Below are 13143 nucleotides of genomic sequence, written 5' to 3'. Positions count from 1 at the left end.
TTATTTGCACTCTCTTACTTTGTACAGTCACTGCTGCACGAGAATTTCCCTCAGGATGAATACAGTTCCAAGTTCTCTTATCTACATCTATTATCACTCCAAGTAACCTGGAGTTACTTTGGTAAAAATTTCATTAAAAAAACCCATCCAGAATTTTCTTTGACAGCAAGAAGCCTTACAAACTGTAAAAGCATGTTACTCTTTCAAAAGTGAACCCAGATCACATCTTGGAACGATAACAGCGTTTATACCAAGTACTGTGGCCTCCTCTATTTATAATATGGGTCAACGCTTTTCTTCAGGCGCCTTTGCCCCTTTTGTTCTGTTTCAGCGTCCAGTCATCTGGAAGGAAGTGAGGAATAACCCCCTTTACCCAAGGGAGAATACAACCAGCTTCGCGGCCATTGCTGTGGACGCCAACTCATGCATGTGTGAGCATTTTCTTACTATTTTGACGCCTGTGCACTGCACTGAAATAGCTCCAATCTCTTAAGTATCATGCCACAAATGAGATACCCATTTATAACTCCCTGGTCACTGCAACACCGGTTAACACAAATTTTCCTTTTTGATATTAGAACGCTCTCCACCACTGACACTAGTTTAAATGAGGGTCAGAAGCAAATTAATTTTGATGCTGTACAACATTAAAAACAGTGCCCCGTTTCTCCTCGACATTAACTTCACACATACAGGCCATTTTGATTGACTAAGGCAAATCCAATCACTGCATTAGAACAAATTTTGCTGCTCAAACCAATTTCACAACTGTCAGAGTACATTTAAGTTTGTCCTTCCAACTTTCTCAGACAATAAATGATGCACTAAATTTAAAACTGACAAGAGCTTCTCCTCCATAAAATGATTTCACTCATGTAGGATATGCAAAAACACAGCTTACAAGCATTGAGCTGCAAAAAATGATCCACAAGCCAGCTTCCATTTTTAAACATTTATTGTGAATAACCAGTTTATTCGTTCTCCTCGCTCCTGAGCCTGGCGTTGGGGTTGGTGATCTTGATGGCCAACTGAGCTGCCCTCTCCACGATCAACTTCCTGTTCTTGGAGGAGACGTTGTGGGCGATCTCAGCACAGTGAGTCCTACAGAAAGAGAGGGAAGGGTGTTAGGTTAATGACAGGATGTTTTCACTGAAATGTGTGGAAAGTGTGACAGTTTGGGCTGAAATTGTGCTGAGGGTTCGACCCAAAGTCAGTTCAGTGGAGGACATATGAACCCCGAGTAAAGCCAGGTTTAATGATTGTGCTTCCTGGCAGAATGATTTGACAAGCATAAAGATACAGAAAGACAGAAAGATCAAGCTGTACATTTTTATAATTTTAAGTACATAAACAATCATGCTGAAATTGCAAATTTTGTGCATAGGGTAAGCACAGCCACATTAAAATTTTGTTTTTCTAAAACGTGCAAACATAGGGTAGTTATGACAGACTCACAAAAAGACAACACACTACACAAAGGCTCTTATTTGAGCACCCGATTTTATCGGAACTCGCAACAGACAACAATCACATTAAGTTGATCTCGAGTTGGTTTTTTTGTGTGTGTCGAGAGAATAGTAAACATTGTGTCCAGCAGCACCAATGTTTTGGTTGAACATATCTGAAACTACAAAGGGGCGGTATCAACCAAAGCTTTTTTTTCCCCAGAGGCCAGTGTATTTTTGTAATGCTTTGCAATGGGAGTGCAGTGTATTTATACTGCACTACAAATGCTGGCAGTGCAACGAGGAACCTGGCGTTAATTCTGCGCTCAGCAAAGCTCGTTGGGTGTTTCTTTTTCTGAGCGACAGTTGAAAAATGTTCGACCTTGCTTGTCACTGTCATTTCAGCTGTTCAGTCACAGTAGACAAAGCACAAATACCTTTCTCCTGACACATGATCACTTCATTAAGAAGTTCTATATAATATAAAACTAAAAATGTAAAACCAAACAGCCATTTCCATGTATGTGCTCAATAAGAGAAACTGACTGCTCAAATTGGTATTGGCTGGCTAGATGCTGGCTCCTACGGACAGTGGATGAGAAAAGCAATACATGCATTGAAACACAGACTGTTTCCATAACATAGGAACACCGTTTGACATGGGTGACGATCCATAGTCTACTTGATCATGTGGAGTAAATGCCGTGAGCAAGGTTTTAAGCATGATGTGTTGCCTGAGCTTGGTTAGCTAGCTAGCTCACGTCACACACGTTTAAAGTTCAACACCTTTAATTCAAATGATCTATCCCTGCCCTCACACTTAATCTGGCATCCATTATCTGGCCTAATCTATTGCATTCAGAATACAGTGCCACAATCTCTAAACAGATCAATTCAACCCTCTCTGAAATAGGGGTGGGCGATATATATCGTTAACGATAATATCGTCATTGTTGTTTTAACAATGTGCAAATTTACGTTATCGAGTATGCAAATTACTTCACAAAAACAACCGAAAACACACGTTGAAAGGTTAAAACCCCACACATTCACTCAACAAGAGTTACGTAACTTGCATGCAGCAGCATGCCACAGTACGCCTAGGTGGTCACATGATCTCTCACGGGCACCTTCCCGGAAGGTCAGCCTGCTGCTAAACAAACATTAGCGAGACAACATAGCAACACCACCCACGGATGCTCCAGCAGCTTCCGAAGACGTGGGTCAACTGTAGTGATAGGTCCCAGCCTGTCAGGCTAAAGACCGTCTACGGAGCTACCTAGCCTAGCCACAGTTAGCTAAACGAAGTGGCAACATGGCACAGTTTCAAGTCTCCCCGCCGGAAAAGTTCACCTTCAAGGCTGAAGTCTGGCCTAAATGGATTAAACACTTCGACAGATTCCGCATTGCTGCTGGATTGGAGACGCAAGCAGAAGAGAATCGCAGGAATGTGATCTTTGAGAAAGTGAAGTTTAATCAGCGGCTTCAAGAAACGGGCGAGACGGCCGACAGTTTCATTACGGCGCTGCACTGCCTGGCGGAGCACTGTGGTGACGGGGCTCTACATGATGAGATGGTGAGGACAGGCTTGTGGTGAGTCTACGGGACAAACGCCTATCAGAACAGTTGCAAATGGACCCGGAATTGACGCTACAAAAGGCCGTCACCAGAGTGAAACAGAGAGAGCAGGTAAAAAAGCAGCAAGAAATGTTAAGAACATTTTTCCATTAATATCATCCATCAGAAACAATTAATGAGCTATAACTCAGGCTGTTAAAAACACATATTTAAAAGAATATCGTCTAATTATCGTTATTTTCAAAATCCCCCAAAATAGAGATTTTTTGTCCATATCGCACACCCCTACTCTGAAATTGATGCAACACTGGTAAGTTACTATTTTGTGGGTCTAATTTCAGCCAGACTAAACTCTGACAGTTAGGTAGTATCAGTGATCAATTAATGCCAGGAAGCAGAAGAATCTCTCCCCTTCATCACTGAAATTAAAGAAGTGAAAAGAAGTGTATGCTTTCAGCTGTGACTACTTGACAGGCTTCAAGCTTCAAAATTAAGTTGTGGTGACTGCCATCTGCTCGCCCTACCTCAACTTCACTGCGTTATTCAAATTTTCAGGTTTAAAATAAATTGACAAGATGAAAACACATCCTCGCACTAAGCTCCCACCACATTAGAAACGTACGAACGTCGTGATCAACACCAGAGCCATGGCTTTATGCAGTTTATGGCGCACAGGAAAGAAAACAAGAGCAGCCGTCAGAGGGATCTTCCTGGACATAAATTTCCTAAATGTTTAACAGACTGCATCTGTGTCATTGCATCATCCCTTAGTCAAAAGGCAGATTATTATTACATTGATCTTATATCGCTTCACAACTTCAAAGTAAAACTACATGAAAAAATAAACCCATTGTGCCAAAAACAAGGACCTAACCTTTGTATTAAAGTTCCTCTCCCTCCCGGCAGAGCTGTACCTTCTGGTTACACAAGGTGAGTTGATAAACGGTTATTCAGGGTTTTCAGCATCAAGTTGTTGTGATGCAATTTACACTATACTGAACTTCCTCATACATGGACCTGCTTCTCATAAGATTGTTTTCCTCATGAGGCTCAACAAGCTTCTGCAATTGTGAATATCATCCCCATGATATATGAAATATTGCCCTATTTATTTATAAAAAAAAAAACAAAAAAAAACATGAAATACAGAACATGACCACAAAACTAATAAACACCCTAAAAAATACCAGGTCATGTCAGTTTTGGGTTGTTTTCTGATGCAGAAGACCCGTACACAGGTGGCTGGTTTGGTTTAAAACTGGATCAAAATAACACATTCTGGGGTGTTACTGGTGTTTTTTTCTTTTCATGCATACTGGGTAAAGGCCAGTATGTTTTAATGTGTGCTGATTTTCTTGATACAAATATAGAGCTCCTGCTTTTGAATCATTTATAAAATAATTTAAAAAAAATCATTGTATTTTAAATAATTCCCTCACACACCTTTAAAAGACACTTCTCTAATTTAGATTTTATGCTTTTATCAGTCTATATGGCAGTCATGTTCTTATGCATTGTAATAAGCGAACATCACATTTTACAGATGTCTGAACTTTTGTACTGATAAATAGGGACAAAAACAGATTTTTTTTTTTTTTTTTAAAAAACACTATTTCCCTACATTTCACTGGTATAATATATTGAAGTCTCAGTACAAATTGGCAGTCAGGCATTGCCATGTTAGTGGCAAGTGCCGCAACCACAGTTACAAATGACAGAATACTTATGACATCCATCACAGTTTTGTTGTGACCTAGAGGTGGGACAAAAATTTGACAGCGGCGGCTGCCTCGCAATTCTCTATGCAGAGAAAACTCCTGACAGAATATACCAGTTCAAGTCTTGCTGCCATTTAAGGTCCAGTTCACCCACTTTTTCCTTGAGGTGTATAGACAATAGGGGTGTAACGGTACACAAAAATCACGGTTCGGTACGTACCTCGGTACACAAGTCACGGTTCGTTTTTTTTCGGTACAGTAATGAAAAAAATAGACAACTATTAAATATCTTTTACTTATTGGTAACCTTATTAAAATATACCACCACAGCAGTTAACTTTTTACATAATTTTTGAATGAAAAATATATAAAATCCTGCTTTTTCACAGTTTGAATGAAAATAGAAATATAAAGTGAAAAATAAAATCCTGCTTTTTTTTAAACACATTTTTTGAATGAAAAATATAAATATACATTTCTGCTTAAACAGTTTTACTCAATTAAAATAGAAAGTATAGTGCAGCTGGTCAGCTTTAAAGCCTGCTCAGATTCAGTTTTACTAGGAACTTACTTAGCTTTTCCACTTTGTTAAAGTGCAGTAAACAAAACATGCTTATATCTAAAGTGCAGCTTAAACAATTTTACTCAACTCCAATGGCGCTGATTATTTCTTTAGCGCGATGGTCAGGGAAACGCTCTTTTTTTAAACGATGACGATATCGTAGTTTGCACCAGATTGCGCTTTCTAGTCGTGCCTTTAGATGCGTTAGCATGTTAGACGTGTTGCCAAGTGCATACCCAACCGCTGTTCTGCAGTGTCGGCACACTGCTTTTGTCTTGTCAACTTGTTTATTCCATCTTCGTATTTTACACTGAAACCAAAGTGTTCCCAAACGGAGGGCTTAAGGTTTGTGGGTGGGTCTAAAGGTTCATCAGGCTCACTTGCCATGTTGTCAAAATGCAAGAATGCGCTGCACAAAGTGAAAGCAGAGATTTACGGTTGGACTCAGTCCGTCATTCAATTATGTCTGTCGGGGAACTAGATATTTTAAATGGTTCGGCTCGCAAAAACGGAATTAAAATAAAACAAAATAAAATAATATCCTGCGCCCAATAATTCGGTACAGGGTCGTGCCGAACCGGAAGTCACGTACCGAACGGTTCGACGCAAATATATGTACCATTACGGCCCTAATAGACATGTAATTAGCCTTTTTGCTAAGGTTTTTGAAATCTCTGACACTTAGACTTCTGATGCTACATATGTATACTGGAGATTAATGGAATTTCTTTTTATTGTGTTCAAGGTAGGGCTGCACAATTATGGCCAAAATGATAATCACGATTATTTTGATCAATATTAAGATCAATTATTTCTTGCACCAACTACTCCCCTAACCTCTAGTATACTGGAGTTACAGCAGATGTTATCTCTATCGCTACAAATAGAATAAAGCTTGCAAACACTACCAAACACATATGTTACCTAGAAAAAAGTAATCTGCATTGTTTCACAGTACACACACAACTTACTTGTTACTCATCATCAGGACCTCGAGCTCCTTGACATTGTGCACCAGGAACTTCTTGAAGCCAGTGGGCAGCATGTACTTGGTCTTCTTGTTGCTACCATAACCGATGTTGGGCATCAGCATCTGGCCCTTGAACCGCCTGCGGACCCTGTTGTCAATACCTCTGGGCTTACGCCAGTTTTTCTGTTAAAGATATGACAGTGATATTGCAGGATTAATCACATGCAGGTCCACCCCAGCATGTAAAAGCAGGTGGCTCAACCCAGCTGGACTTCTCCAGCATCTACCAGACTCTTACCGCAATCTTGACATATCGGTCAGACTGATGGCGAATGAACTTCTTGGTTCTCTTTTTGACAATCTTGGGCTTTGTGAGGGGCCTGAGGGCTGCCATGGTGACTGAGGGCAAAAACACAAACACAAGTTAGGTACAACAAATTTAGCATGACTATATCAGTGATGTAGCATTATGAAGCAACGTGATACATGCTCATGGGATATTGTTAACAAGTGTTGAGGTTACTGTCACACATACAGACCACACTGGATCTCACTGGCTAAACGATCGCAGAGCCTGCGACTAATAGCAAGTATACACCAACGTTTCTGTTGAGTGAGTCTCCAGGTAAACGTGTTGAGTAACGTTAGCTAAGTAAGCTAGCTTCTACGCTGAGTTCAATGTTTAGCTAACTAGCTTACCATGCTATTCTAGTTCGTGCATGCCGCTTTAACAGTGTGACCTTAACAGAAACACAGAAACATTTCACTCATTTCTATTGTTGGCAAAACCAAATTGGTATTTCACATTGCTAATATGTAAACCACGCTGCACTGCAGGCCTTTGCTACAACCCCATTTCACAGGGAGAGCGTTAGCACCCGGTCAGCCGCTTCAGGAGCAGCACCTCACTTTACAGCGACATTATAGCCGATATAAGATGATAAAACGGTCAATTTTACTCAACATATATAGAGTGGGCTTCTATGATTGATAATCCATAGCAGGATGGTCAAAAAAGTTACGAAATATGGCTGATGAACATAGATTGTATAGACTCACCCGCCGATGTAAATCCAAAAGGGACCTCAGCGACGGCGGAAGGAAAGAAAAGGACTTCCGTGAGTGTTGCAAAGGATTATGGGTACTGTATTTTTTCAGCCACAGTGCTTTAATGCGCTTGTGATCAACTGAAAATAACATTTATTTCTCCAAAAACTATTCAGTTTAGTATCTTAAATCGCGTAGTTCTTGTTGCTGTGTTTGTAAGTGTTATATTTTAACATTTTAAGCTTGTTGCACATCTGCACGCCCACTTTTTATAGGCTATCTGTATACTGCCTATAAAACGGATTTGCGCACTTCCTGATCAGATGAGAGTTTTGCATATTTGTGGGGGAACTCTGTACTTCTCCAAACTGAGTGAGTGCGTTATCATCAAAACGTCATTTATATCAGCGCGAGCTCTCAGGTTAAACCAAAAAAACACTAAAAAGAGAAGTTTTATTGCGTTTTAATAGCGCAAAGAAGAGGCGTCAGGCTACTGACAAGATTTTGGAACCTCAGTGAGATAAAAGGTAAATGATCAGCTTTTGGTCACATGATGATTGGTGACAGACTGCCTGACTGTGATTAGAGCACATATGACGCCTTGTATTTGTGTTTCAGCGCTTTGAAATGGAGTACCAGCCTATAAAGTAAGCGTCTCTTCATGTTGCGTATTTTCTCCAGAGTAAATGTAAGTGCGTGTCTTTTTAACACACCAGTGGCCTAACTTTCTGTTTCTGTTGCTTTACAGCGAGCCCAACAGATCATACGGTATAGCCAATCCGGGTTATATACCAGCAGCAACGGGACCACGCGGTAAGCAGCATGACTTTATAATGACGCTTTTGCAGTGAACTTGAAGGCTTTAGTTACAGTGTGGATGTAAAGACAATTACAATATTGTCGTGAGTGTCCGCTTTTGTGGCTCACACACATCAGTGACGTCACTTTACGTGCGGGTTATTTCGGGTAGCAGTCGCCGCACGTACGAGCAGGGGGAGTGGTGTGTGCGTGCGCTACTACTTATACCTAAGTTATAGTGTTTAATAGTGGTCCCAATCCTGTCCGTGAGTGTTTGTTGTTGCTGTAAGACATCTCAGAATGGATAATAACACGGAGGGGCACGGTAAGTCGCTCTCTTAGAGACTTGAGGTGTCATGTAGAAACATGTTTACAACTTGGAAACTTCAAGAGTTTGTTTTTCTGGAAAGATTCATTGATCTTGATTCTTAGAGTCTATAACATAGTTTTTGTGGGCGAGTCGTTTGTGCGATGCTTGAAAACTTTTATAAGATTTATGATGTGAAAGTCTTCGTGCACTCATGTGACTGAACTGGTTCTTCTGGCTCTGGTTTGTTTAAGCAATGATCGCCCCACCCGCAGCAGACTCCCAGCAGGGCCCCAGCGCTCCTCCGGCCAGCATGTTTGACAGCATGCCTGGCTATGAGGGAACAGTGGCAGGAGGAGGTAAAGTCTGTAGTCTTGATTCTCCCCGCTGACAGACATTATGACTAGACCTCTTTCACAGTTCTGTCATGATCGCTTCCTGGCCACTTTATCAGGTACACGTCTACTTATCCTTTGCAATCCAGTGTGGCAGCTCTCCCAAATAATATTAATTTTTCTGTCAGTTCTTGTCAGTTCTTCTGACAGTTTTTGTCAATTCATTTTCATCTCATTTATTTAACGTGATCACACGTTATGGAGCACAAACATAACATACAATCATATCAAAACAGTGGCCCAAGGCGTAGCTAAAGTAAACCAACTGTTAAACAAAGAGAGGAATTTCTTTAAAAAGGCATATAGTTTGCAAGTAACTTTTGGTTTATCTGAGTGTAACAACATAGACCGGCAAATATGTTTCTCTGTACTTTATTTAGCTACATTCTTTCTTGTTAAGATATTTTTGGGGGCTGTATGCCTTTTAATCGAGAGGGGGACAGAGAGAGAGGGGACGACATGCGGCAAAGGGCTGTGGGTCTGACCCCGGCTGCTGCAGCAAGGATAAAGCCTTAGTGCATGGGTTGCCTGCTCTACCAGGTGAGCTACTGTGCGCTCCAACATTCTTACATTTAAACAAAATATGATACTGATCTCCCATACGATTGTTACACAGAGGTTGCAGATCTGGCCCTTCATATCTTCCAGTGACTTTGGGAATTCTGTTGTTGTTCCCTCTAAAATTACAAAACAGCCTGTCTGTACTTTTGGTATTCATTCAACAGATACGTTTCCAGTTTAAGCTCTTGTTTAAATTCTGTATAAATATCACATGATGTAAATCATGTTTATCACTAAGGTTGGCGTTAGTCATGTTGAACTGGACGCTATTATATTTAAATGTGTTTCTAATAATGTGCAAAACATTAGAAACACCTCTCAACGTATAACTACAACCTACATAATAAATATGGAACTGAACATTATTATCTGTTTAAAATTAGAATATATGGCTGAGCTGTTGTATTGGATTTTACAAAAGTACCTAATAAAATGTCCACTAAGCGAATGCTTTATATGAAAAAGCACTAGAAATGATTGCTCTTAACGTAAAGCAATAACACAGTAAAAAAAGAGAAAACTTTCATTTTGTGCTGTAGGTGGATATCTGCCCCCTCCGATGCCTGCTTTCCCAGCTCCTCAGCCTGCACCTAGTCCTGAACAACCAAATTGGAAGTAAGCTAAAACTATTTCCTCTTTTTCTAGCATAGCTCGTAATATTGCCAAACGATTTCCAGGATGTGTTGTAAGATTAAAGCAGTCTAAGCACTTCAGGCGCTATTAAAAACATCACTTCTTCTTAAAGGATTATCTGCATGACTTACTGTATCTCATTCCCTCACTGCTCACAGTATCCCATCTATAACTGAAGACACTGCCCGGGAGGCGCTTCTCCTGTATGCCTCCAGCAAGTGCTGCTACAGCAAAGCACCAGCAAAGGATGGTGTGATCACCGGCATGGATGCATTCAATACCTACAGGGTAAGACAGAGTCTGTGTTTGGAAGACCTGATAGAAAGGCTGGAAAATCAATACAAGTAATAGTTTGTCTCATAGCTTGGGATGTCTAGCGCATTAATGCCAAAGTAAAAAATTCTCATATTCTCCACTGCTGCTTTTTCTTAGTACCGCCTGGAAACCTTTACTGAATCAAGATCTACAGAGTGGAGTCACGAGCCATACAAAGGTGCAGTACTATTACCATATATTAGTTGTGGGGGTTGAATTCTCAGTTTTCTGCTGCTATTTAGGGCGACTGCTCACAGATAATCTGATATGTTGTATTATTTGAATCAGGTCAGCCAGTGGATGCCTATGTCCAACCACCTCCAGGTCCTTGGGACATTCCTGCTAAAACCCCCACTTTTTTTGCGGATGACAAACAGATCATAAAGGTTCCCTACACATCGTCCACAAAGGTAAATTATGTAAGACGTGTTTGGAGAGGAAAAATGTCCTGTAATTGCTTTAAGAGATTTTCACTGACAAGAAACATTTCATACACAGCCCTGCCACGGGTGTGTGGGAATGGGGCGAAAACCTTGCAAAGACTGCGCCGGTGCTGGTAATGTAAGTAATTTCCTCATTTCCTTTTCCACTGAAAGGGTTACTTTTATGATGTTATGAACATCATATGGTAATGTTATGATTTCTTTTCTTGCTCCTGTTAGAAAGTTTGTTGGGTGTGCAATGGATCTGGTTACCGCCATGGAGATGACCGATGCCACCACTGCAATGGCAGAGGGAGAGAAAAGTAAGCAGTACCCATTGCATTTCATCGATTTCTAATGAAGTAAAAATGCATTTGAATAATAATATTTACTGATGAGTATTTATATATTTACTAAAGAGTATTCTGTTTACAGTTGCAGTCACTGTCATGGGCAAGGATCGAAGCAATGTGAGACATGTCATGGAAAACAGCAGCTTCTGGTCTACATCAAGCTCACCGTGAAATGGTACTGTTTCCCTCAAGATTGTCTGACTTAACTTAAGCAATGAATAGTCTTTCTTAACAATCTGAAGGTCATCAACATGTATGGTTACTTTATATGGCTAATTAGCATATAGCAGTTGTAAAATTAAACTAGATTGTTCCTTTTTTTGCGCATGCTTTCAGGACCACCAACTCTGACGACTATGTTGTGGAACAGTCGAGTGGACTGCAGATAGACAACCTCAGCAAGGTGTCTGGCAAGGAGCTTTTCAGGGACTCTCAGTACCTGGTAAAATACCATTTTTCCCTTTCTCAGGGGACACAAGATGTGGGTATGAGAGGATTATATATTATTTTAATACATAGAAGGTGCAAATTGCTTAGATATTTGGGTAGAAATGCTTTGCCTGACTTATTAGAATGATAACCAGGCATGCTTATCAGTGGTACAGCTGTTGTACTTTCACCCATATCTACACAAACAGGCCATCCACATTTCAAACCATTTCAGTGGGCTACATAGCTCACATAACCTTTGTGTTGCACTAAGGTTGTATGAGGTTAACTGAGACCTTTTAGTCTGTTTTCTTCACTTATATGCGTGTAGATTCAGTTACTGTGTTTCAGGCTCTCTAAACTGCCAAAACGTGGGTGACCACACTTAAGCGCTGTGGCTAAATACATCCTGTGTGACACTGATGGAGGACTGAAGGTGTTGCTGCTTGCACGTTCCTTTCACTATGCAGTGCATGAACTGTGTTGAGGTGGTGTTTGGCCTCATTCTGACCCTAAATTCAGAGGTTATAATTGCCCCAGCACAAGTTTGGTTATCCTGCTCAATTTGTCAACCCAGAAATGAACATCATCAACAGTGATGGTGATTCAGCACTGCTTAATATTTTTTTTCTGATTAACTCTGCGCAGGTATACCCTGTGATGGGCTTCCCAGACCCTTCAGTGGTGAATGCTGCACAGCGCCTTGTCAGTGAACATCAGGGCAAATTCTCCCAGACGTCACGCATTCTACAACAGGTAACAGTGCCCCTACTTCATTTAAAGCCTACTATACTCATATGAAATAATATTTTCTCAGTGTTAATGGACTGGACATTAGTGTGTGCATTAGTGTGACATGCTCACATTTGCTCTCTTTGTCTGCAGCGTCAAACCATAGAGCTGATCCCCGTCACCAAGGTGACCTACTCGTGGAAAGGGAACTCACACATTTACTTTGTTTATGGAAATGAGTTCAAAGTTAATGCTGACAACTATCCTGCCACCTGTTGCTGTACAATACTGTAAATACAATGATTTTGAATGAAGGTTCTCTCTTTCCAGATCATTGGGTACCTCAATTAGTCAGTTTTACACAGAATTACAAAGAGTTAAAGACGCATTTAACCTTTGAACTCCACACACATCAGTAGAACAAATGAAGGCCTTTGAGTCAATGAAATACAAGGCTACACAGAAAGGGAAGTTACCTTTGACTCACCACTACAAGATGACTAATGTTTGGGAAGTGATTTATACTGTACATAACATTTGTATGCATGCACCACAGAAAACTTGATCCTTAAACCTTAATCACTCTAAATTCACTGAATCCTAACCTTTTTGCTCCAATGTGACAGCAGCGGTTTTTCTAATGATCAGTACAACGAACTATTGTATGTAATTGTTGTAATTCTATATAATATAATGCTGTTAAATGCTATTTTTTATATTAGTAACATGTATTTGAACATAATCTGTTTGCTACGTGGAAAAATAAGATTTGTTTTTATGTGACTGTAACTTGGTAAATGTGTATGATCTTGTCAGACAAAAACTTGCAATACCTGCTTTGCTATAATTCATCAGTTTGAATAAATGGTGTTTCGCAA

The 13143-nt window shown here is 40.3% G+C and overlaps 2 protein-coding genes across 3 annotated transcripts; one reads left to right on the top strand and one right to left on the bottom strand.

The window, feature by feature from the left end:
* Window positions 1-937: 937 nt before the first annotated feature.
* On the bottom strand, window positions 938-7461 carry rpl32 (ribosomal protein L32). The gene is made up of 4 exons (XM_049580626.1): window positions 7333-7461; window positions 6572-6672; window positions 6275-6456; window positions 938-1101 (listed from the first exon to the last, which is right to left on the bottom strand). The coding sequence occupies exons 2-4, from the start codon at window positions 6665-6667 to the stop codon at window positions 972-974; spliced, it is 408 nt and encodes a 135-aa protein (XP_049436583.1). The 5' UTR covers window positions 6668-6672; window positions 7333-7461; the 3' UTR covers window positions 938-971.
* Window positions 7462-7610: 149 nt separating this feature from the next.
* On the top strand, window positions 7611-13143 carry ssuh2rs1 (ssu-2 homolog, related sequence 1). 2 transcript variants are annotated; one of them, XM_049580623.1, is made up of 14 exons: window positions 7611-7847; window positions 7939-7967; window positions 8069-8133; window positions 8680-8784; window positions 9921-9996; window positions 10173-10302; window positions 10447-10507; window positions 10618-10739; window positions 10828-10890; window positions 10992-11074; window positions 11187-11279; window positions 11441-11546; window positions 12182-12289; window positions 12419-13143. In XM_049580623.1, exons 2-14 carry the CDS (start codon window positions 7948-7950, stop codon window positions 12557-12559), a joined length of 1173 nt encoding a protein of 390 aa, XP_049436580.1. In that variant the 5' UTR covers window positions 7611-7847; window positions 7939-7947; the 3' UTR covers window positions 12560-13143. The 2 variants fall into 2 exon arrangements, with proteins under 2 accessions (XP_049436580.1, XP_049436582.1); XM_049580625.1 differs by lacking the exons at window positions 7611-7847; window positions 7939-7967; window positions 8069-8133 and adding an exon at window positions 8177-8443.

Source organism: Epinephelus fuscoguttatus, linkage group LG7 (genome assembly GCF_011397635.1).
Source record: "Epinephelus fuscoguttatus linkage group LG7, E.fuscoguttatus.final_Chr_v1".
In the NCBI taxonomy this organism is placed as follows: Eukaryota; Metazoa; Chordata; class Actinopteri; order Perciformes; family Serranidae; genus Epinephelus; species Epinephelus fuscoguttatus.
This window is presented reverse-complemented; position numbering and strand designations above follow the sequence as displayed.

Coding starts and splice junctions, on each gene's coding strand:
- rpl32 (XM_049580626.1), bottom strand. CDS start 6,667: ATGGCAGCCCTCAGGCCCCTCACAAAGCCCAAGATTGTCAAAAAGAGA. Junction 6,457..6,571: donor ACCGATATGTCAAGATTGCG/GTAAGAGTCTGG, acceptor TATCTTTAACAG/AAAAACTGGCGTAAGCCCAG. Junction 1,102..6,274: donor GTCCTGATGATGAGTAACAA/GTAAGTTGTGTG, acceptor CTCTTTCTGTAG/GACTCACTGTGCTGAGATCG.
- ssuh2rs1 (XM_049580623.1), top strand. CDS start 7,948: ATGGAGTACCAGCCTATAAA. Junction 7,968..8,068: donor ATGGAGTACCAGCCTATAAA/GTAAGCGTCTCT, acceptor GTTGCTTTACAG/CGAGCCCAACAGATCATACG. Junction 10,740..10,827: donor CCTACACATCGTCCACAAAG/GTAAATTATGTA, acceptor TTTCATACACAG/CCCTGCCACGGGTGTGTGGG.